Raw genomic sequence first — 25,685 nt, 5'->3', positions numbered from 1 at the left:
CTCCACATGCGCTGGCTTCACTTTAAAGGAGTTGTCATGGCGTCCATTTTTTCCTACAGTCTATGATTCACACTCAGCAGCACCCCCCAAACATTTATCTGTCTCCTTTTTCTGACTGTGACGAAGCTGTCCATCGTGTAACTCGTCTCTATGAATGTTTTCTCGATGTGTGTCCCTCTCTGGAGGCGTCATAGTGATCACAAAGTGCCACGAAGAAGTGCTTTGTCATCATATGATCTATATATACATATATATATATATAATTATACATAAAAAGGTATATTTTGTAATGTTTGTGGTGTTGTTTTATTGAAGTCTGTCCTGTCTGTGTTTCTTTGTGTGAGTCGGGATGTGCTGAGGTTAAAGAGCCACAGTGTGGCAGCAGCTTCCCTCTTTAGCCTCCGATATGAAACCACTAGAAAAAGTAGACGCCCGTTTTGATCCTGAATGCTTTTATGGGTTGTTTCTTTATCGGACGGGTTCGTTTCAGCGTTCAGGGTGAAGTTAGAGGAAAAATTCATGATTCGTTGTGCACTTGAACGCAGCTCGCCTCTTCCCACTCACATCCATCCACAGTGTGAGTCACGCTGCAGAAACACTCTGAGCATTTTCTCTGGGAAAGAAATAAATTATTATTTGGTTTCTATTTTGACCTGAACTCCCTGCTGCGCCTGGAAGCATCCTCCGCCCTCAGGTTTTCAATCATACATCTTCAAAACTCTGAGATGACACGATATACACGAGCTATCTTTTGATATACGACACAGAACATTAGGTACACCAGTAAAAACAAAACTGAATCTAAGTTTAAAATAACTGTTGGTTCAACTGTGTGCAAAGCCTGTCCTGCTACAGAGGTGGAGACTATTGCAAAGGTCCCAGAAACTAGAGAGCAACGTCGTTACGTCTCTGAGGACGGAAAAGGCCTCGTCTCTAAGTTGTGTCCCATGTTTAGAGAAACTTTGAGACCCCCGCCCCCCAGACTGATCTCCGGGCACCTTGCATGGCTGCCCACTGCTCCATCCAAGTGTGCTAACTTGGGTGGGTTAAAGTCAGAGAACAAATTCCTTGTCTGTGTGTAAATGGCAAATAAAGCTGATTTGATGTACGCATGTTTCTCGTATTTTGACATTTCGGTCAGTGGTCTGGGCGTAAATACAAACTACATCCTCCAAAATGATCATCCAGGTGATTTACCACCTTTCTGACATCAGAACAGTCAAGAATTAGGATTAAGAGTTGACCGTTATATATTAGAATGCTTTTACTAGTATACCTAAAGTTTTGGCGTGAGATTGTACAGTGCTGTTTTTCCAAATGTCTGCAAAAATCTGATTTTAAACATCAGCAGAAGATCTGAAAGTAGACAAAGAGAACCCAATCAAACACGAGAAACTAAATCCGGTTTCTGGTAACTGCTGATCAGTGGTCTACAGCAGCTTGGAGGAATTTTAGCCCATTCCTCAGAACAGAACCACTTCAGTTCTGAGATGTTGGTGGGTTTCATCACATCAACTGCTTGCTTCAGGTCCTTCCACAACATTTCTATTGGATTAAGGTCAGGACTTTGACTTGGCTGTTCCTAAACATTCATCTTCTTCTTCTTTAACTGTTCTTTTTGTATGTTTGAGTCTCTTCACATTCATTGGAAACACTTCAGAACAGATGGGCTCTAATTTGGCCTTGAAATTAACTTGTAATCCTAGAGGTGCACTTACTTCTTCACCTCACAGATATGTAAATACCTGGATAAACAAATACGCAGCTATTATAAATCAATAACAGCAACTAAATGTTTCCGGTAACTGCTGATCGGCTCGGAGGAATGTTAGCCCATTCCTCTGTTTCCACTTTTTTTTTTTATCCACTCCTCCATTCTTTTCTTTCCTTGGGCCGCTCATTGAACGCACCTCCCTCTTCCTGAGCAGCCTCTCCACTTCTGCAGAGGCAGCGCCTGCAGAGGGAGTTCAGTCAGCCTCAGTTCCTGACCCATCAGTGCGCGCAGGAGCCTCCCAGTGGAGTACATCAGGTGTGAGGATCAGATCTGAGATTTTAGGACCGTTTCCCACGGACCGATCTCCCCCAGCAGCAGCAGCAGCAGCAGGGCGGGGGGTTGTCTTCGTTCACACACGCTCCTCCTCGGCAGCATCCCGAGGAGCTCTTCTGGTCATTTCCACTGCGTTCGAGCAACAGGTTGCAGCGTTAAGGCGACCATGCCGAGCAAGAGCCAGTATCTGCGCCCCCGGCTGTGCACGCTGGAGAAGGGGGACAACGGCTACGGATTCCACCTCCACGGGGAGAAAGGTAAGACGGGGCAGTTCATCCGGTTAGTGGAGCCCGACAGCCCGGCCGAGACCTCGCGGCTGCGCGCAGGAGACCGGCTGGTGTTCGTGAACGGGGAGGACGTGGAGAACGAGAGCCACCAGCAGGTCGTGTCCCGGATACGCGCCACCGTGGGACGGCTGGAGCTGATAGTGGTGGACCCGGACACGGAGCAGCTGCTGAAGAAACACAGCATGAAGTGTCTGAAGGAGTACGTGACCGACGGAGTCCCGATACCTTTCGACGAGGATGAGGAGGAGGAGGAGGTGGTAGAGGAGGAGGTGGTGGTGATGAAGAAGGAGGAGGAGGAGGAGGTAGAGGAGGAGGTCAGGGAGGTGGACGGCATAGAGAACACACATGACGGGCGCGCAAGTGTGGAGGAGGTGCAGCAGGAGCAGCAGGAACAGCAGGAGGAACAGGAGGAACAGGAGCTGGAGCTGCAGGAGGAGGAGACACCCAGGGAGTCCACGCCGCTCCCGGAGAGTAACGGAGAGATCCACGGACACGTGGAGAAGAAGCTGAGCATCAACTCTGAGAAGGTGAGTTCATGTGCAGCTAGGAAGTTTAAGTAGAGTTTTTTTTCTCAGGAAACAGGACAGACCTGGTTCAGTCTGGACCAGGACCCCATCAGTCCCCTGTGACCCCCCCTCCATGATCACAGCCTGCACAACAACAAGCACAACAAACAACACAAACCCCTCCACAACAGACAACAGGAAATAGTTCCTCCGCTGAAAGAATCCCACTAAGTGATTTGTTTTCACTCTTTTATGTTTGTCTGTTAAACATTACGGCCTCAGACTCAGACTCAGACTCAGACTCAGTCTCAGTCTGGAGCAGCAGCAGCAGCAGCTTGTTGTGTAGAGTTAAAAAGAAAAAAGTCTGCAGCTTCCTGGATGCGTTGCATCCTCTGTCTGAACCACAAACCACTCGGTGGATATTTAAATGGTTTCCCAGGGTGACACTGTTTTCTGCTTAAATATCAAGTATATTTTTTGCAGAATGACTACTCTCGGTAAAATGTGTCGTCTGTTCTAACCTCAGAAACATTATGGGCCCATTCGTACTCTGAAGCAGCAGCAGCAGCTTGTTGTGTTCAAGGAGATCAGGATCCCTTCCCTCTGGAGGATCTTTGTTTCTCTGCAGCATCCTGGACGTGTGATTGCAAAGACCTGATCGAACCACAAACTGCTCAGACAACATTATTAGATTTCCCGAAGCTTACACGTAAAGCGACAGATGTGAGATCAGTCTAGAAAGACACTGTTTTCTGTGTAAACATTCGATCTCTTTGCGAAACAAGTGCTCTCGGTGAGATCCAAGATGGCGTCTTCTGCGTCCTTGTTTTTGCTCAACCATCTGCTCTAAGCTCAGAAACATTACGGCCTCAATAAGAAAAGCCCAGCAGCGATTACAAGGAGCTTCTGGTGCTTTCTCTTTATCTAATCTAACAGCGATTGAACCTCAAACGGCTCAGTGGTTTGCACAGTGATCTGAAACTGATGGGAGGTCAACAAGTTGTCACTTTGCACCGGATGAGGTGCAAGTTGGCATCTTCTGTTGCCTTAAACCCAGAAACATTATGGGCACATTCTCGCTCTGCAGCAGCAGCAGCAGCAGCAGCAGCAGCTTGTCGTGTTGATGTGGACTTCTTTGGTTCCTCCCAGCCCCGCCTGATTGCCTGTGGTTCAACCTGATTAAAGGATTTCCTGAAGCTGACACTGAAACTGACAGATGTGAGAGGGATTCGTCCAAGTATTGTTTGTTTTGTTTTTTTTGTAGAACGAGTGTCTCTCTCTGTAAGATCCAAGATCCAAATTATGTTTCCTTGTTTTGTTCAACCGTCTGTCCTAAACTCTGGAGGATGTGAAAGATGATTGGAGCCGTTTAAAGTCAAAAGCAGATCTGTGGCGTTAGTTTGCAGCGACAGGTTTCTCCTGAGGCCTTTTGAAATCATGTTTCTGGATTTTAAGAGGTGCTTCTTTGAAAAAAAATAGCAGCAGCCCACGCGTGTGTGCACCCTGCCGTTGTTTGTCCAAGAATCCACAGCCGATTGTTCCCGTGTTTACTCTCGATGCTCTCCACAGATGGCCTAATGGAGGGAGCTGTGGCACCGCAGTCCACGCTGGCACGCAACCCACAGGGGAACACAAAAGGGCTCTGTGAACAAATTCATTTTCTGGGTTTTATTCAGACAGTTTCAAAATGACGGCGAGCAGCGAGGCCCCTGATGGGAATCTCTCGTTTATGCAAAGCCACGTTTCGCGGGCCGAGGGAGTAGCTTAGAGACGAGAGACGAGGCAGAGAGAGTGTAAATTGGACTCCAGGGATGTAGTTTAGTGTCTCTGTGCTGCGTTCACAGGCAGCGTGTGTTTTGCATCTGGAATTTTCTTCCTACATCCTGTCCGGCATTCCTGTGCCCGAGGAGTCCTGTCACCCCACCACCCCCACTCCACCCCTCCCTGGCCACACAAACAACACACTCATGCACAGCCTTGGAAAACACACACACATATTGTTGTTTTAGCGGCCACACTGACGTCCTTCATCTTTGAAGCGACACAAAAGAGCGTTCGGAGAAAGAGAGAGAGAGAGACGCCTTCTCCCTCTCCGGAAGCTGAGGAGCCTCTCTTTCTTGTGGTTGCCATGGTTGCGCTTATGGTATATGTCTGTGTGTGTGTGTGTAGCCCATGTGGCGTTTATGTGGTGTGTTTGTGAGGATGGAGGTAGTGAGACAGGAAGAAAGAAAAGAAAAACGGATGAGCGGTGACGAAGGTCAGAGAGAGGAATAACAGCGTCTGTCGTCACCGTGGAACAAAACACACAGAACGACCCGGGTCGGCTCCAAAGGTCAGGGCGGCGTGTTTACCGGGCAGTAAAATCCTAACGGTGTAGAGTCTCTCTGTGTCTCTAACTGCAAAAACTCAGCTTAAAAAACGAGAAAAATGGTTTTAAAGTGAAGGATGTGTTACTTAAAATATGCAAAAATGATCTGCCAGTAAAAGGGGAACATTAGAGAACCCACAGAAATCTGCAAACGAGTGTTTTTAGGCTGAAAACATGTAGATTTAGGAACGATGTCGAATGCTCTAAAGCACAAAATCTGTAAGAGTAAGAAGAATTATCTCCCTGAACTCAAACCTTCACCGCCGCTCTCCCACATTTGAACATCTTCATCGTTCCTGAGCTCTGGTTCTTTTTTAGAAAAACTAATTTTAAAACGTGTTTTCAGACGAGAGAAGTTTCCTCCTCGGTGATTTTCCCGGCTGCTAATTACAGAGGACGATGAGAGATCTTGTGCGTAGGAAAGTGTTTCTGAGTGTGATGATGATGATGATGATCGTCATCCTCCAGCAGCACAGAAACCACACAAAGAGACGCTGGTGTCGTTCGTTTCTCCTCTAATCTGCACGTTGGTATAAAAACCTGCTCATTACAGAGCTCCGGTCCTTGAAAGACTTGGTTCTTCGACAGCACGTGTTTACCCCCAAATAAATCATCCTTGGGGCTGCTGCGTGGGAAGATTTGTCTAGAGTTGTTTGCTCTCCGCTAAAGTATACGGCCCTCGGAGCCGGGATCGTCTTTTTAATTGTGTCTTGTGTGTTTACTAGAGCCATCAGGTCAGTGTTTGTTCATCTGGTCTGAACCCAGACGTTAGAAATCATCCTCAGATAAACTGTCACGTCCTCTCCTGGTGTATCCAGAATAAAATTTTTGGATTTCTTTCTAAAAAACAGCCTCTGCTTCACCTGGATAGTCTTCAAACCAAACATTTCGGACATTCGGTTGTGAACTAACTCACCTCCTTCTGTCCCTCTCCTCATAAAGCCCCGCCCACACGATCTGATTGGCCCAGGAGATGCTTCCTGGAGCAGAATCAGTTCCCAACGGAGAGACTCCAGGCATAACATTATGACCCCCTTGCTAGTATTGTGCAGGTCTCCCTTGTGGGGACTCATCAGAGAATGGACATGGGCCTTCTGAGGGTGTCCTGTTGTTAGTGGGGGGGTCTTTGAGGGGAGGGGCCTCTGTGGATCATCCCACAGATACTTGATCAGTTTGGGATCTAGTGAATTTGGAGGCCAGGTCAACACCTTGTGCTGTTCTCCATGTTTATTGAGTTGTTCCTAAAGTGTTTTTGTGGCTGCATCCTGCTGGGGATGGCTGCTGCCATCAAGGAGTGTCATTGCTATGGGGTGGGGGTGCCTGGTCTGGTCTAGGTGGGTGCTACATGTCTAAGTAACATCCACACCAATGAATGCCAGGTCCAGAAGTTTCCCAGCAGAACATTGAAGTGTCACAAGATGGTTTAAATGGTATTTACTTCTCCTGTCCAGTCATAATGTTGTGGCTGATTGGTGTATTTGCATAGAGCATGCATATTTCTCCTCATCTCAATAGGATTTAAGAGCTAAACTTTGCAGATCAGTTCCCAACAGAGAGTTCCAGACCAACTCTACTACACCAAATATTTGTTCATTCATCTTCCTTCTTCCTACCTGGTCATATCCTACCTGACAAAAAAAGAGAGATTATCTTTTGTCAAACATCTGAAGCTATGCCTCCAGGATGAAACTCTCTGTTAATAGAACCGACGTCAGCTCTTCTCTGGTCGTTTGTACTAGAAGCAGAAGCAGCCACACCTACGATAGCTATCTGAGGGTTTCTGCTGCCGTGCTCAGACTCCAGGACGTTTGTTCTGGTTTCCTGTCATTGTTGTTTTCGGTGGAGGAATCTCCCACCTCATCGTCTTGGCCCGTGAGTAGAGGCCGAGCAGCTGGTAGCAGGACAATCAATAAATATCACTATATATATATGAATTCCTGGTTGAGCTGATGGTCCGCTGTGTTTGTCAGGGCGATTATCCTTGAAGCTATTGTGACAGCGCCAGGTATTGTTTGGCCACTGATGTGCGGGCTATTGTGTTTGTGTTTGCATGAATCATTCTGGCGTCTAGACGTGTGTTGCAGTCGTGTTTGTCTTGTGCGGCCGTTTCTTTGTGTTTCAACAGAAGGATTAGTGTGTTTCTAAGAGTCTCCTTGTTCATGACAAAGTAGAAACGAATCTCAGCACGGGCCGACGTTTATAAGGAAGACGTGACGGCAAGAAAACACTGATTGTCACGGCTCCTGTCAGTGGGTTTGGATATATTAGGGATGGAGTGATTATTTTGTCTTCTGAGTGGATGTTGGAAGCAGGAAGAAGAATCAAGTGGAAGGGAGACTCTGACAAGGACTGCAGTTATTTTGGCGTGTTAATAATAATTAATTAATAATTTGATCCCTGAGGATGACCAGTCCATTCGTTCACACAGTTGTCTGAATAGTAGGAACAGTGGGCTGCATCCTCTAAGGACTGTGTCCCACTAAACCACAGCTCCCCATCGAAAATATTAAGACTCCCAGTGTTGGAATCAGACAATCGGAGATGCTGTCCTCTATATTAACGAGGAGTGGGACTGTAGTGGGTCAGTATCGGGTCTTGGACGGCCAAGGATCATTGAGAAGTCTGGCCCGTGTGGTTCCGATCCAACAGACGAGCCACTGGAGATCAGACTGCTGAAGAAGTCCATGCTGGTTTGGGGCTGTGGAGCTGCAGACCAGTCAGAGTTTCCATGCTGACCCGTGACCTCTGATGAAAGCTGAAGGAGACATGGAAGAAGAAGGTGGTTCTGGTCTGATGGATCTGAGGAACATATGGATCCAAGGAGGACCACAGGGGTGTTCGGTGTTCTGGTGGTGGTGCATACCAAGAGTAACATCCACATAAAGGCCAGGACCCAGTTCTTCCCACGAGAACATTAACAAGACCGTCACTTCACGGGTTATAACGTCCAAGAAACAGCGACAAGAGCAAGAGCAGCTGAACGGTTCCTTGAAGATGTTTCCTCTAGGTCTTTGGTTCGTAAAAACTGATAAGGAGATTCCTCAAATTCCAGGCAAGCTCCTGGAATTAGAGGAATCTGTTCAAATCCTGTTTCCAAGGAATTTTACTCCAAAGAGCCGTTAATTTCTAGACACTACAGACTTGAGTTGAAAAACATCTGCAAGAAACCCAACAAATTAGTTTTAGTCTGGATCCTTTTAAGTCTCATGCAATAAAAATCTATTTTTATAAAGCAGTTGATTGATTTCAGTTTCAAATTAAAAGGCTATGAAAGGTTAGACGGTGGTTTGATACGCCTTCATTTTGACTTTCAGTGACTCCTTTCCTCCGAGACGTTGTTCTCGTGTGTCCTATGGGTGTGAATCACAGGGAAACTCAAACGCTGACCAGCATGACGAGGCTGTCACGTAGACTTCATTACGACATGCTTGACAAAGAGGTGAGGAAAGTGTAAGAGAATGAATCTACAAAACAAAAAAAGGAACAGGAAATGAGAGGGCGTCCCACCAAAGGTCTGAGGCCTCGTCACGGTTGCGGTTCTTAACCCTTAACTCAGGTTTCCTGATGCCAACACACGCTCCGTTGTTTAAATGTCAGACGGTCGTAAACTTTTTAGAAGTGCGCGCCCGTTGTGCTCGGCCGCATCTCAGGAGAACGGAGCATTGTTGCATCGATCATAATAAATAATCGATGATACGTCGTCACAGCGCTCTCCCTCTGTGCAGACCAAACAACAGATGCTCTGTCCCTGCAGCCCAACGCCGCCGTGGCCCAGGTCAGGGGTGGAACCTGAAGCTTCAGCGCGTGGGCGGCGGGGCGGCCCGGCGATTGGGTCCCGCGGGACGCCGCTCTGAGAACCTACAATGCCACATTCCACTTCCCACTCCATTCTGTAGAAGGTTTAGCCGACACCGGGCCGGACAATGAGCCGGAGCGCCGCGCCCAGTCGGGGCTGGAAGTGACTCGACCCTGAAATAGGCTCACCCACCCCTCCCGTCCCACCACACAGGAGTCAATGAGCATGTTGTACAAATTAAATTCATGACGTCATGTTTGACACCTCCCAGTGAATATTTAAGTCACATAATAAGAAATGATTTCATCTAATTTATTCATAATGAAAATAATTAATAGCTGCAGTCTTGATATACTGAGTCAATAATGCATTAATGCTCCCTAGGCATGTTTTCAGTGTTGACTCTCCATCTCTTGTCCTTTCTAATGCCTTTGCCATTTTACTGCCTTCATGCAGGGGTGATGCTAGACTCTACTGGGGCCATTACAGAAAAATAATAATGTCCAAATTATCTTTTTTCCCCTCTAATATCCTAGAAATGTCAGACATCATGTTTATTTTGGTTCTTATTTGGTTGACTGGTCATTAAATGTTAATATTTTCCATCTTTATTGCCCTCAACCTACACACAGAGGTTATTCTAGAGTCTATTGAGGCTGTAGCCAAAAAAAACTCCACCACAGAAATAGTTTATCTCTAAATTAGCTCACCGTCCCTCTCTAGTGTCGTATAAAACAACAGGTAAAACTCTAGAAATGTCAAACGCAGTGTGTATTTCATTAACAGTACAGTAAGTTAATTGGTTAATTAGCGTTTTGACTGTAGCTACCGGCTCATTCGTGATCTTCCAGTCTCCCAGCTAAGCTAACAAACCCTCCATTCGTTCATGCAGTTGTCTGTACAGTTGGAGCAGTGGGCTGCAGCCTCTAAGGGCCGCGCCTGGGGAGCAATTTGGGGGTTTGATGCTTGCTCAGGGCACTGCAGCCATGGACATGGGAGGAGGCAACCTGCACCTCTAACCACTACCCCACAGCAGTGTGTATAAGCTAACAAACTAGCTAACTTCAACAGACCTAGTTAGGCCAAACTAAAACACTAAAGTACACGTCAAATAATTGTTTTTCCGAGGGTGATTTCTGTCACATAGGTAGAAACCAATCATATGCTTTTGTTTCATCCATTGCAGTGTTATATTTACCTTGACAATGTTCCTGGCAACGCTGCAGCTGCACCAAAAGGAACAACAGAGGGAACAATGTGATGCTAGTGGAAGTTATTTTACTAATTATTCCTAATCCTAATTGTCTGCTTCACTTACCACTGTCTTTTCTCCTCTTTCTTTGTCTTTTCCTTTTGAATCGAGCACCATTGTCAGAGGTAGGACCTATATGCAGACAGAAAGTGCTGCAGGGTAATGAAAAAAAAACAAAAGCTAGACAACGATGGAGGAAACATCAACGTGGGGTAACTCCACAGGAAACAAACAGAAAGACAGGACTATATATATATTTATATTTATATACACATGGGCTGAGGTGTTGATGAGACACAGGTGAAACTAATGAGGGTGCGGAGCACAGAAGGAGAAACCAATCAAGTAATCAGAGGGTAAACACAGACAGGAAGTGAAGCAGGACACGAAACACACCAAGGAAGAGCTTTTTTAATAAAATATAAACAGGAAACACAAAGAAAACCAAACTCAATACCGTGACGATTAAAGCTTGGTTTGTGTCGGCATCGTTCCGTAACTACACCGCTAAAACTCAAGACTAATCAGCCGTGTTCAGTCCAGTTGGTTAATAAAACACAGAACACAGAGGAGACGTCTGAGTCGACGGTTTGAAGGAGGATGAACGAGTTCTAGCGTTTCTTTCTGGGGAGTCAGGTAAATGTCAGGTGACGCCGCAAGTGACTCATGACATTTTAAGTTTAAGTTTGCCGAGTGGTGTCTGGTGGGAGTGATCTTTTAAAGCCTTTGCCTCCGTGTTTATGCGTCTGGAAAAAGATTAAAGGGAAAGTAGAAAACGTCTTTATTAAGAGGAGGATACGTGACGAGACAGAACGTTTTGTTTCTGCAGGAACTCGTGCAGGTCTGCAGGGGTGGAGGGGCGGCAAAGACAGGAAGACTGGAGGAGGAGATAAAACTTAAGGAGGTCTAATGCAACCATTTAAAAAAAAAAAAAAGATGATCCTCAGAGATTTCTGTTCTTATCAGTTCCCCTGCTGTGATGACTGACGTTACATTCAGACCTTCCCCCTAAAGACTCTTTTGTAACGGGAACCTTTCTTCGGTGTCTTTTGTAGAACCAGTTTGTCCCATCCTCTCATGGAGGTGGGGGACAGTAGGGAGCTTTGTTCCCCCCCCCACCTCCTTCTTCTAGCTTCGCAGCTGGTTCAATAGTCCGGTTTGAAACCCAACACCCCCCCTCCCCTTCCTCCCCTCCCCTCCCACCACCATCCTGCCTGAGAGAGTGGTGCGCTCTAAGAGGACAGAAGTCGTGCTGTGGTTGAAAAGGTTTCCTCCATCAAACATTTATAAAGTCTGACCTTGAGGCGGCTAATCTCCAAAAACTACACCTGACAGTCACAAGGACTGGTCGTGTCGCTGAGTAACCGCGGCGCCTGGCAGCGTGTCGCTCTAGTGGTCGTTCTTCACGCTGATCAAAGAGGTCACGGGCCTCTCTCGCTCTCTGTTTAGAAGGAGGGGGGTCGAGGTGTGCGTGGCGGGGAGAGGGGTGAAGGAGAGAGGGACTGCTTTAGATGACATGTGTGCATTCAGAGCTCAGCTGAGTGTGACAGCGCCGCCGCCGCTCCAGGATTTGCAAGGACTCGTGAGTTTTCAGGTGAAAGCAGCTGTTTGGATAAAAGAAGAAGAATTACAGGATGTGACCTTTTATTTTTATTTGTTTGCTTTAGTGCTGCAGGAATGAAACAGGCCTGCATGTGTACGCTTCAAACCGCTGGCTAACAGCGAGGAAAATATGAAGTAACTCTGAGGCCTGAGTGGTGGAGCTGAAGCTCTTCTGACAGGCTCTGTTCAGACGTTGAATTAAAGTTTAAAGCGCTTTATTTTTATCATTATACAACGAAATGTACAACGAAATTACAAGGTTGGATGGAGGGTAGCACCCATGCTTTTTGATGATGGTGGGAGGAAACCCACGCAAACACAGGGAGAACATGTAAAATCGAAACCCTCTCCGTCCCGGGGATTCAAACCGAGGACCTTCTTGCTGTCAGACACCAGCGCCACTGTAAAACCGTTCCGCCCACCCGTCCCAGGCCGTCCGATCACAACTGGCCGTCTTTAAGTAGCCACGTTCACACCTGACTTTGCACCAGCTGCTGTCTCTGATGGATCAGAACCATGAACAGCTGGTTGTTGACTTGGAGACATGATCCAGGTGTTGGAACAAGATGGAAAGACTTTATTTTAGAGACAAAGCTCAGATTAGAGCTGAACCCTGGAAGCTTCCGTCCTCAGAGGAACCAGGTCACTGGTGAGAAACAAACATCTCTGATGAGGACGACGCTAAACTCCACGGGGCTCATTATTACGATCGCATCATTAATTAACTACATGCACATCACACACAGCATTAAGAAGTAGCATTCAGCTTCACATAGGACTGTAATGGAACATAAAAAAAGGAACATAACACACCCGAACCCAAACTAGGGGGGGCTGGTTCCACTGGAGAAGGTCCTGGTAGCTGAAGGTTCTACATACCACTTACGTTTTTAGACACTAGAGACAAGACAAACAAAAAAACGTATGCAAGAAACTCCACAAGTCTATGTTTATTTGGATAAACCATGACCTGGTTCACTGAGAACCTTCACAGACATCTAGGAACCAGGAGCCTGCACACTGAGAGGAAAGTGAACTACTGGGATGATGAGGCCTTTCAGGGCCTTGTAGGCAGATTTGAAATTTAAATTCTTGATTTTTCCAGAGAACTGAAGCTAAAACTGAATAAATTCATCTCTCTTGACTATTCAGTGCTCTCGTTGCAGCTTTGTGGAGACTTATATGTTCAACCTGATAATAATGGATCACAGTAGTCCAGTCTAGAAGGAACCAATCCATGTATTAGTTTCATCCACAGCTGCATAAATCATAGAAGACCGTATTTTCCAGACTAGAGACAACAGAGTTGTATTTTCTTTTGTCTCCCTGTGAATTTCGGCGCAGCCTGTGTCTTATCTCGCGGTTATCACGGCTTCCTGAGGAAAAGCAAGAATCTGGTCTTGAACAGGAGTCGGTCTAAGAAGGGAAACAGTCCAGAAACAAGCAGAGGAACGCTTGTAAGGCTGGGGAGGAAGGGGGGGTTCTGTGGGACGGCCGAAGTGTGTTTTAGGAATATTAAAATGGGACCTTTGATTGTTTCAGAGTGATTGGTATTCAAGGGCAGATCCGTGTTTACCACTGAGGTAGGAACTACTCTCACACATTACTGGTCTCCTGAGAGAAGGCGAGTGGAAAGCTGCTGCAGTGAGGTGCAAAAACAAATGTTATGCACTTCTTCTTTGTGCATGGGAGAAGTGGTTTTGCTTTATTTGGACTGCCCAGTGTTACTTAAGGGTTTGCAACTGCACCAACCATAACCCTTGAGTCTTACGTCTTTCCTGGGTTTTCAGGTTTTGTCGAGTGAAAAGGATGAAATTGACGCTGAAGCTTATCTGTGGAAATGTCAGTGCGTTACTTAAACTTCACTATTAGATGTAAAAATAAAAAATTCTTTTAAGAGAACATAGATGTGACTCGGTGTCCGTTCAGTGTGTGTTTGCTTGTCTTGGTCTTGTCAAAGAAAGTTGAGCCAGCGCAGAGGAAAGATGTGTTAACGCTTCCTGTTCAACACTTCCCTCCTCAGTGGGAAAGTTTGCATCAGAGAGAGAAGGAAAGAGAGAAAGGTTTTTCATCTCTGACAGGGGAGGTTTCACCGTGAGAAATATTGACAAAGCCAAAGATAGATGTGAAGTCAGAAATATTTCCTACAAGCTGCAGCTGAAATGCATCACATCTCATCTCTGCAGGCTGATTTCTGTTTTCCACTGCTATAGAAACCATCAAAATACGGATACACAATAAAACAGGACATTGCATCATAGACAGGTATCTCATATAGAGAGAAGAATGTCATTACTAAAGAAAGAAACTCACTTAGAACAATTCATCAAGTCTCCTCTCACTCTCTGCAGCAGAAGCATCAATGTCGACCCAATAAAACGACAGAAATATACATAACAGATGTAAATATAATTCATTTAACTCACCAGAACTTTAGAAACTATTCAGAGTTCTCCTCAGAGCCTGTCAACCAAGGGTAGCGCTCATAGTTGCTGACCTGAAAGTTTCCCCGGCTGGGTCAGGCTAGCTAGCTCCAGGATTGGGCGGCCTTTCCTCACAATATCCAGCTTTTCCTTCAAAGTCCGCCGTGAAAATGTCTTTCTAAGAAGATCTGCAACCAAATGGATAGCCTCTCCTCCTTCCTCCATGGTGGCTTCAACAAGTAACTATCAAAACGTTAACGTTGTGCAGCTAGCAACAGATGAACATGAACCGCTAGCTTAGCTTAAACGGAGCGGCTCTCTGACCGTTTCTTTGACTCCGGCAACACATGATGGCTGAAATATGATTGGATAAAAGCTCTAATGCTAAGCTATACTGACAGAAGCTCCACAGCTGAGAGACAGACAAGACAGAACATGAAAAGAATAAACTATTGGGAATGATTTGGGAGTAAAATGTAAGTCAGTGGTTTTTATAAAGTTTAGTCCAGCAGTGAAGGCTTTGCTGGGCCTGACGGACCCACCACTGGTTGATTACATTAAATATTTGCTCTGATCTTGGTTGTATGTCTATCCTTTGTTCCCCTTTGAAATCAAGACTTCCCATCTATACACTTTAAAGTCCTTCTAAGCAAATAAGATGCCAGAGGAGGAATGCTGGTGCTCCTCAGGCCAGGACTGAGCCTGCTGGGTGTAAATCTCATTCCGCAGATAACACCGTCCACTGCGTGCCTCCCTCCAGCTGATATCAGTTGGTACTTTACAGAGCGTCCCCCGAACGTTCTGTCTTTCCAGCGTATCTGCCGCTGACCGTCAGATTCCCCCTGTCCTCGTTTGACAGCTGCTGTCTTTTCAGTTCCCCTCCTGCTTGTGTCTCGCGTGCTCAGCAGATTCCACAGATTTCAGAAAACGTGTGGAGATTCCTCGTCCCTCCGCTGCTCTCCGACACAAACCCTCCTCTGTTGTCGCTGCCAGGGCGACTCTCGCCCCGACGCCAAGGCTGCAGCGTGTCACATCTGCTTTTAAGAGGCGTCTTTGGCGGAGCGCGGCTGCAGCCTTAGCTAGCTAATTTGAGACTTTCAGATGAGGGAAGGTCAGGATTAAAGAAACCACTAATTCAGACCTGCAGCAAGATTTCTGTTTAGCCTCTGCTCCCGATGACATCTTTTACATTTAAATGACTCGTTGGAGGAGCCTGTGGATAATCAGTCATCAGTATGATGAAAGTGCATCTGTAGGGCTCTTACGGGGAGCACGTCTGATTAGCATACATGTTCAGCGCTCTCTGCAGGCTCTTCACGGATAGACGCGGTCAATCTGCATCACTGATGAGGACGAAGCTGCCTCTGCATTCGAGGCATCTGCAGAAGTGTGCAGCATGTTTTTGCAAATGATTGCAGAAGTATTGTGCAAGAACACTAAGACGTCTAGCGTTGCTCTACTTTCTCCTTCACCTAGTGCAAAGAAGCAAAGGCTATGAAGTGCAGCACACACGGTTCAATCGCATTATGCGCTAAAAAGCAAACGATATTAAAAGATAAAACGTGTTCCTGGATCCTAAAGTGGTCACAGACCGTCTGCACTGATAAACACAAAGCCCCACTGTTGACATATCACATGATTTCTTCCTGGTTTTGGAAATACCGCTGAACACAAAACATGTGGTTTAGGATCTCCCAAAGAGTTTGCATATGATTTATTATCATGATTAATTACCTTAGCTGCTCATCTGTCAGAGCTACAAACCAGATGGAGGGCCAGTGGGAGGTGTTGGCTGAGATCACCGTCTCTTATGTAATACGGTCAAGTGTCTTTTTATCAATAAGGTGTTGTTTTATGAAGTGACTCATTGGTGTATTTATAGAGCGGGTTCATTGTCTTCAGTTGACCGAGGGTGGGAGCGTACGCCGCTGTGCTGCGGAGGGAGTGTCAGGTCAAGTTTGGTCACGGTGACAAAGATTATCCCGACCAGTCTCTCCTCACCTCTCTGATCTGACCCTTTCATGACAGAGCCATTAAAGCCCCTCCAGGCTAAATTAAGAAACCGCCTCATCCACGCAGCGGATGGGAGGTTCTGGGACCGAGCGGGAGTTTTTTCCTGGATGACAATACGGCTCTAACTCTTCCTGCCATCCCAGAGCAGGGACGGGGTGAGGGGAGGCGGTCAGAGGTCGACGCCCAGCTTCCATTGTCCTCCTTGGGCTGCGGACCACTCCGGAACCAGCCCCTTCCTCAGAGACCCCCATCCACCCCTTCCCGAATTCTCCTCAAGCCTTCCAATCACATGCCTTAGAGACCCCCTTCCTTCCTGGCGAGCACTTGGGAGTCACGTGGACTCCAACGGCAGCAGCTTGGGTTTACTCCTGATAGTTAAAAACACGGTGCACAACACATCAGCATGCAGCAGCCACCTGCATGTTCAACCTCGGCTTCATATTCATGGTTAACGACTCACTGGAGCTCTCCGTTATCTTTGTGCCTCTTGTCCTTCCTGAGCAGACACCCATGGTTGAGGTAAAGCCTTTTCATCGGTGCCACCCTGCACGAAAACATTAACAGGTCACTAAACGGTTTTATCTTCCAGGAGGAGTGCCCCCAACTGCGGCCACGTCTCTGCGTGATCCAGCGAGGCCCAAGCGGATATGGCTTCAACCTGCACAGCGAGCGGGCTCGGCCGGGACAGTACATCAGAGCTGTGGATGAGGACTCCCCAGCAGAGAGGGCCGGCCTGCAGCCCAAGGACAGGATAGTGCAGGTACGTTAATAACGCTGGAGCTCTGTGAGACCATATGAAATCATGTTTTACTCACAAGACAAGAGTCCTTTAAACAAAAATATCCATGCTAGTATTGTATCCTGATTAGTCTGACGTACATCCCCTTAGGAGTTTTTTCATACTTGGATAAAAACAGAGAATAATAATGATGTGTGTTTTTTTCTTCCTCTGTTCATGTTTTTCATGTGATTGATTAAAAATATGTAATCGCGATTAATCTGATTGGACAATCACGCGATTAATCGCGATTAATCGCAAATTAATCTCATTATTTATCTGTCCTAAATTTACCTTAAAGGGATATTTTTCAAGTGGACTCAACAAATCCAGCAGAATGACAAATACTGATCAGAATATCCTCCAGAATAACTGGGAACTGATTCTGCTCCAGCAAAGATCTGCCTGGCCAATAAGATCGTGTGGGGCGGGGCAAATATTCAATATGCGATTAATCGTGATAGTCCACAGTGAACGCGCAATTAATCACAAATGATTTTATTTCCTAAACCTTAAAGGAACTTTTTTCAAGTGGACAAATGTGTTTAATAAATACAAATACAGGTTATTATTATTACAGATTATATCTCCAGATTACCTCAAATGTACAAGTCTGGAAGTCGGACCAACTTGGAAATTGGTCTGGTTGGTCTCCTTTGGGAAGGGAACTGATTCTGGTCCAGCAAAGATCTCCTGGACCAATCAAATCGTTTGGGGGCGGGGCTTTACGTGGTGATGGACAAAGTATTCAGTTGCAAAACAAATAATATTGAATTCGTCCTAATCGTAGCTTAAAGGGATGTTTTTCAAGATGACAGATATGATTTTAGGCTCTTATTCCAACACAATAATGTCACAGGTACGAGTCTGGATGCCACGGTTTTTGGTTTTGTGGCCGGAGAAATTAGTCTGGAGTCTCTCCGTTGGGAACAGATTATGCTCTTGCAAAGATCTGCTGGACCAATCAGATCATATGGGGGCGGGGCTTTATTATTTACTACTACTCCTCCTAATAATAATAATAATGCACTTTTCAAATTAACATTACAAAGCGCTTAACAAAAACATAAAAATCTGCAAAAGACAAAGTTGACTAAAAACCAAAACAATAAAAATCTCAATTAAATCTCAGTTATTATCTCATGAATTCACTCAGTGGAGTTGAATTAGTTTCCAGGTAAATGACTCTGACTGGTTGGAGGACCGTCCAGTTGATGCAAAATGATCTTTTCCTCTTTATCTGCTGAAACTCGCCCCGTGATTAAATCCAGATGTAGCGTCACATGAGTCCGGCTACACCAGGTCTTAACAAAAAACAAAAAACAACAAAAAAAAAAGAATATGAAGTGAACTAACAGCCTCTCTGTGGGGTCTTTAATCCTTCATGGGAAACTTCTCCTCCATGTGACCTGATCTGCACAAGAACTTAAACTACAAAAGAGCAGCAAGTACAAGAAGTCACTGTGTGTTTTTATTATCTCTAACTCCGAGGGAACAGAAATGATAAGAAACGAAGAAAGAAAAGAAGTTTGAAGGATTAAAAGGACTGTGTGAGAGTCTGGAGGGGTCTCCAGTCCCTGAGAGGGCCCCAGACATTTACACCACCCACTGAGGAGCGGGGCTTTGTAAGGAACGGACAACCATTGTTGCTGCTGTTATTGGTCGGGGCAGCTATTGTCCTGCTTCCTCTGGAGGACCGGCTTAGACACGCTGGTCCACCCTATGACCTAAACACACACTCACGCCCTTCTGGACATTTCTCACATGCTTTCCCATGGAGGTTTTATATCAGAACTCTCAGCTGGTCTCGTAAGGAGGGTGAAAGTGCAGCTGTCATAGTAAAATATAAATGTGAGCGTCAGTGAGGACAGAGTCGTTCTGTGAGTTGTAGAAAGTGCGTTCGTGCAGGATTTCCTGCCCTCGAAGTCCTGATTAAAACATGTCTGCGTGGGAACAAAGAGCCCAGAAAAGAAACAATAAGTGTTTAACTCTGAAGGATTTAAAGTCAAGGTTAAAGCCTGTCTCCTCTTCTTCCTCCTCCTCTTCCTCAGGTGAACGGCGTGTCGGTGGAGGGGAAGACGCACTCGGACGTGGTCGCCATCATTAAAGCCGGCGGCCACGAGACCCGCCTGCTGGTGGTGGACCCCGAGACGGACGCCTTCTTCAAGAGGTGCCGAGTGGCCCCCACCTCCGAGCACCTGACCGGTGAGAGAATGTTTATTAGATCAGATTATTAGGCGCAGAGCGAACGGCTGCAGCTCGCTTTGAATGTTTCACTGCAGACGTAGACGGCAGCGGTTTATCGGCTTCTCTCTGGACCACAGACACCGAGCCACTTCCTGCCCCCTCACATAGCGCCCATGCCCTGCAGGGAGAGGTTTTAAGAGTAGGTCAGAGGTTTGACTTGATTGTTAGAGGTCCAGATCTGTTGGCGTCATGTACAATAACTCATTCTAGTGCAGAAAGTACCGGTAAAGGACATTCACACAAGTAATTACCCAAACTAAAGCTCTTGTCTGCTTTGCTCAACGACCCCTCTGGCTCGTTGTTCCTGCCACGGCCTCCTGGGGGAGCCGCAGCACAGTCTGTGATTTGCAGCAGCTTCCTCTCAGGAGGGGTTTTAAGCAGTTTGAGTGCCTCTGTGTAACAAGAGGCCCCTCATATAAACCTGATGCTGTCCTCCGTTGACATGGCAACAGAGGAGAAGGAGAAGAAGAAGAAGAAGCTCTGTGTCCAGGACGGAGACGATGGAGTCAGAAATTGGCGCTTGTTAGGATTTATTTATAGGAAGAAGTGGGGAAGAGATTGAAGTAAATATTTAACGACAGTAATTATATCTTTACAAAAAAATAAGTTGAGACAAGAGCAGCTGGACTTTAGAGCTCGGAGACGCACTTTTACTTTCTTGCACATCGGTGCCGAGATTCCTCTCCTCCGTTGCCATGCCAACAGAGAGAAATGACGGTGATAAACAAGAGAGGTCAGTTCATCCAGGTCATAGGTCATACCCAAAGAAAAAACAAATACAAGGATGAAACAAGAGCAGCTGGACTTTCTTATGGTTTCTTGAAAATGTTTCATCCAATAGAAACCCTACGAGTTCAGTTTTTATTTGGATTTATCACGACCTGGGTGACTGACAAACCTTCGCCCTGAAATCTTTTGTAACGGCTAAAAATGAAACAAGAAACTCTAGCTCGACCTCCTTTTCAGTGTAAAAGTAAATCCTGCAGAGGAGAATGATAGGGCAGCGTAAGACTGAACCTCACAGTTCTCTAGTTGCACTCCGCTGACCTGCGGCGCTTCGGCCCAGGATTAAAAATAATACCCCTCGACGGGGGAGAGATTCCAGCGAGGTGTTTCCCAGGTAACTGCCTGCACTCCTGCCCACTCAGAGGGCACCTGCCCACGCTGACTCCCCCACATCGGCGCTCGCCGCTTCTTCTCCCCTCGCCTGGCCTTTGTTTGGTTTCCAAGGCGCTCGCTCTCCAAGTGGCCTCTCAGCTGCATTCGGTCTTGGAGAGGCTCCTCTCTCAGAGTCACGCAGCCGAGACCTGAGGTCCAGAGTCTCAGATTGACTCTGAAGGAGCAGCTGCCGTCTGTGATAGTAACTCAGCGTTGGTTAAAAAGACTTTGGAACGGAAGGATGGAAGGTAAGAAGGGAGGAGGTCTGCAGCTTCGACGTGTGGTTTGAATCTGGTCTCAGATCGTCTCTAAAGAAACAGAAAGGGGAAAATGTTCAGAGTCGATTTATCGGAGGTAGAGGGACCCATTAGAAGATGACCCACGCATGAATAATAGATGCTCTGCTCATACCTGTGCTATGTAACAGAGCAGGTGTAGGTGGAATGAAAGGTGAGCTGCAGAGAGACTCTTGATCGAGGCAGAGAGGAGCTCTAGAGCCTGAGAGCAGCCGGACTCTGTTTGTTGGAGCCCGTTATTGATCGCTGGATGATTTCTTTCTGATCTCTCGACAGGTCCGCTGCCCGAGCCCGTCGTTAATGGAGGAATGGAGGAGAAGGTAAGGCCACGTTTAAAATAAATCTGCTTTACGCTCTCCGGCCTCATCCGTCGTAGCTCAGAGGCTGAACAGCTTCTAGACGCCGGTGACGTCCCGGTTAAACCTTCTCTGTTAACCTTTTTTAAAAACAATGAGGCGTTTAGATCAAATCCTTGAAGTAAAGCTGCTGCAGGATCAAGAACCAGGCTGCAGGAAGCAAATGAATGCACTCAGATAAAGGAGCTAAAGGAACTGGTCTGTGCAGTTTTTTTGGTATTTCAAAAACTGGAAGAAAGAAACCTGTCTGAGAAACAAACGCTCAGATGACCACATACCTTGAGTCAGAAAGTCTAAAATTACACCTGAATATTGTTCCAGAGTCAAGTTTTTCCTAGAGAGCTGCAAAAATAATTGAGTTCGGGGAGACAATCTCAGATCAAAGTCGACGACCGTTTCGTCTCGCCTCATTCTCTGCAGCAAAGCCATGAAGTTAAATTAGCGAAATGTAAAAATCTTTGAAACTCAATACGGCAGCAGCAGAGCCTCTCAGATTACCAGAGTGTCTTCTCCTCATGCTCAACACACTTTTATGTAAAAGAGCTGATGCAACGCCAGGCCTCGGATTAAGACACAAACTAAAAGGAACTCCTGTGTGTGAGTGGGGGTTCTTTTTTTTTTTAACAACACTCAGGCTTCAGGCCAAATATGCAAAGTGCAGCCTGAGCAGGACTTCCCGTTAACTCTGGGACTCTATGTGCAGCAGCGTATTGTTGCGTAACGAGCCCAGAAGGGTGGAGGAAAGATTTTTTTTTTTGTTTTTTATTGGGGTCAGAGAGTTAGAAATGTTAACGGCAGGCTGCAGGTTTTTGCCGACTCAGTGCCGATCCTTGTTGTGATGCTTTGCAGGAAGTTGGAGTTTCACATCCTGCAGCTTTAACAGCTCATTTAAACGGCTGTGGAGAAATTTAACGAGCCACACTTCAACAAAAAGCAGCTTTTAAGATTAAGTGTCTGTCGGCTAGATGCTGTCCTCAAAAAGCATCCAGATATATTCAGTTTGTAATTTTAGCCTCAAATATTAGTCAAACCTTTCACCTAGAGAATTATTTTTTGCTTTTGTTTCACTGTTTTTAACTTTTGAAGGTTTGAGTCTTAGGTGAATAACTAAAGATCCAAGGCTGCCTCCTTGTGGTGAGGAAGGGAGTTGCTGGTTGCACTGAAGTGATGCTGAGGATGTTTGTGTTCTCAGGTGAACGGCAGGTCGGCCATAGAGGTGCAGAGGGACTCAAAGGTGTCGGTCAGTCCGTCTCCGTCCAACGCCTCGTCCAACGCCTCGTTCACGACCCCGCCCGCGAACACCCCACCAGAGGTACGACGTCCTTATTTCAGCCGGAGGAGACTAAGACAGGGTCTTTCTGGATGTTTATGGGTCACTGGGAGTTGTGGTTTGGTTTTTTTGAGCAGCTGCTTGAGGTTGGTGGTCGAACCCGTGGCTTAGATGATTTGAGAAACTGCTCCCATGGCGCCGTGCAACTAATCCAAGTGTGAAGGGTTAATTGCAGAGAACACATGCATAAATGCAGCTGATCTGATTTCTGCGGTTAAGCGTGCAAAGAAGATACCACCCAGATTAAATGTTTAAAATCGTTTCAAATCTTCAAATAAGTCTTTGCACAATGCAACTGTCAAACATCAAACCAAATAAACAGATAAAGGGAATTCAAAATTTATATGATACAGGATGTTTGGTCTCCTGAAGGAAAATACTTTGCAGGCTGCAAGAGGAGGTGTGGTTTTATAACCTCCATAGACTGTAGTAAAAATGGATGCCACGTCTCCACTTCCTCCCGTTGGTCAAACTGGCGCTAGTATCCCAGGGAAAGGGGCGACGCCATCTTGCGAGTTTGGAGCCAGAGTCGATGACCCGTCCACGCTTCCTCTAGTCTAGACTCTGGTTTGTGATTGGTTAATACTGCGCTCTGCTCCACCTCCACCTCCACAAACGACTAAGAAATGTTGAACTTGTTTTAGAGGCTTTCAAACAGGCAAACGGTTATTTAGACGCTCAATAAAAATCCCGAAAAGTCGTGCGTAGGTGCATTTAACTGTCGATCATTATGATGTCACATCCTGTTTGTGTAGTGTCAATTAATTAAAATGAAACTCCCTCACTATAATGGACACATGAACATATATTAACTTCCTAAAATGACAGATGTTTAACATTCAGATTCAGAAAACATGGAGGGGGAGGGGCTTATATGACCTGTACTGCAGACTCCAGCCACCAGGGGAGCTCCACATGCTTTAGCTTCACTTTAAAGAAGCCGTCATGGCGTCCACTTTCTATCAGTCTATAATTTTCCAAATAAAAACCTGAACTCACCATCAGACCCTGGAGATGAAAACATCAACCTAATCCTGTCTTGACCTCTATAATCGCTAAATTGAACTCCTTCTGTTTTTCCACCTCCAGGGTTTGATCATGGAAACCATCCCAGCTCTCAACCTGAGCCTGCAGCAGGTCAAAGAGCTCGCCCACCAGAAACGCTCCAACAAGAGAGCGCCCCCCATGGACTGGACCAAGAAAAACGAACTCTTCAGCAACCTATAGAGAACCTACAGAGGACCTCGCTCCACCCAAGCTGCACTCTTCTTCATCGATTCGGAGACGGCAGGAAGAGCAGTTTTTTTGTTTTTTTGTTTTTTTGTAAAATATAGTCTCATTATTACTCCTCATGTTATCGTAAAGCAGATATTATACTAACAAGACAGATGCCAATGAAGGAGAACTGTTTGGAAATGTCTCTGCTGGCCGGCCAGAGTTTGGTGCCTGTGGAAAGACGATGGAGTTGAACGACTCCTTCAGGTTTATTCTAACAAATTAAAAAAAAAAAAAAAAAAAAAAAACAGCGTGACAATCAGTTCTTGCATCAGTTTTTAGTTTATTATCTCTTTAACCTTTTTGTCGTATTTTTAAATGATTCCAAAATTTGATCCTTTCTAACATGAATCTCCTGTTTTAGGAAAAAAAACTTACTTCAGGCTTTAAACTGGAAATAACTATATTTTAAAGTGCGTATAATGTATATATATATATATAAATATAAATATAAATGTGTGTATCTTATATCATGTATATTTTTACACTCTGAAATGAAAGTGAGCTCGGCTAAGTGTTGCCATTCACCCGCTTTTGATTAAATGTGAACTACACGAGTAACTTATTAGCCATCGTTGTTACTGTGAACGGCTGCTCACTGAATGTTTTTATTGCTCCAAACACAAGAGAGAGAGAGAGAGGTTTTCCTGTCAATGTGTTCTTCAATCATTTCAGATCATCAGGAAGGAATCTGTGCTTTGGTGGGATTAAATGTTTTTAGACTGAATTAAGTTTTTGTAGCTAAGCAATTTCTATTCTGTAATGTTTCGGTCAACGCAGCATTTTTATCCTGTTTTTTGAGAATAAATGAAATTATTCTCCAGTGCGGTTATGGTGCTTACTGGTGTGCTAACGAGACAGACAATTAAGCTCTGAAGGTGTATGTCAGTTTTTCACTTTCAGCTCTTCCTCGTTTTCATCCTGGATCTTTTAATAAACCCCCAGAACATAGAAGACAACTAATCTGGCATCATTCATTTAACAATGATTAAAAACCTTTCTGTTTTTAAGTTCAGTATGTTAACACACTTTCTTTAGTCGCAGAACCCCAAATAATCATGTGATTAATCGCGATATTTTAATCTATTTACAACCCTGGTTCTAATATAACAGTTATGACTTAAAAAATTAAGAAATATTTCTTTAAAGGTAAATTTAGAACAGAAAAAAGAAATGCGATTAATTAACATAAACTTGCATTAACTATGGAAATTATGCGATTAATCGCGAGTAGATATTTTAATCTACTGACAACCCTGATTCTAATGTAACAGTCCTGCACTAAATCCCCCTTCATGGCTTAAACAACTAGTGAAATATTTCTGTAAAGTTACATTTTGAAAATCTTTTTAAAAAATATTGTTATATGCATTCATTATAAAACCAATTAATGCAATTAATCGCGGTATTTTAATCCATTGGCAACACTACTTATAATAAAAGAGTCATACACTAAATTCCCCTTCATAAACTTGAGCATTATTTCTTTTAAGGTACACTTAGAACAGATAAAATAAATGTGATTTATTTGCATTAACTGGTAATTATTGTGGAAATTATGCGATTAATCATGAGTAGTATATTTTAATCTACTGACAACAATGATTCTAATTAAACAGGCATGCACTAAATCCCCCTTCATGACATAAAAACTTGACAAATGTGTTTGTAAACTTACATTTAGAAAAAGCTTATTTTTGAAAAAAAGGTTATTGGCATTCATTCTGGAAATCGTGCGATTAATCGCAATATTTTAATCTATTGACAGCCCTACTTCAAGTAAAACAGTTGTGCACTAAATCCACCTTGATGATTTAAAAACTTGAAACATATTTCTTTAAAGGTACTTTTAGAACAGATAAAAGAAATGTGATTAATTAGTATTAACTTGTGTTAACTTTGGAAATCAGGCAAAAGTCTCTTAGCTCTTTGAAACTAAAGCTGGATATCA

At 45.1% G+C, this 25,685-nt stretch overlaps 1 protein-coding gene across 1 annotated transcript; it reads left to right on the top strand.

The window, feature by feature from the left end:
* Positions 1-1,844: 1,844 nt before the first annotated feature.
* nherf1b (NHERF family PDZ scaffold protein 1b) lies at positions 1,845-24,681 on the top strand. The gene is made up of 6 exons (XM_084570520.1): positions 1,845-2,861; positions 16,884-17,054; positions 19,124-19,277; positions 21,050-21,093; positions 22,322-22,441; positions 23,549-24,681. Exons 1-6 carry the CDS (start codon positions 2,214-2,216, stop codon positions 23,684-23,686), a joined length of 1,275 nt encoding a protein of 424 aa, XP_084426646.1. The 5' UTR covers positions 1,845-2,213; the 3' UTR covers positions 23,687-24,681.
* Positions 24,682-25,685: the final 1,004 nt, after the last annotated feature.

This window comes from Chelon labrosus, assembly GCF_963514085.1.
Source record: "Chelon labrosus genome assembly, chromosome: 21".
In the NCBI taxonomy this organism is placed as follows: Eukaryota; Metazoa; Chordata; class Actinopteri; order Mugiliformes; family Mugilidae; genus Chelon; species Chelon labrosus.
This window is presented reverse-complemented; position numbering and strand designations above follow the sequence as displayed.

Excerpts from the sequence above, each read along its gene's own strand:
- nherf1b (XM_084570520.1), top strand. The coding sequence starts at position 2,214 with ATGCCGAGCAAGAGCCAGTATCTGCGCCCCCGGCTGTGCACGCTGGAG. Across the intron at positions 17,055-19,123 it reads CCAAGGACAGGATAGTGCAG|GTGAACGGCGTGTCGGTGGA; the intron begins GTACGTTAATAA and ends CCTCTTCCTCAG. Across the intron at positions 21,094-22,321 it reads ATGGAGGAATGGAGGAGAAG|GTGAACGGCAGGTCGGCCAT; the intron begins GTAAGGCCACGT and ends TTGTGTTCTCAG.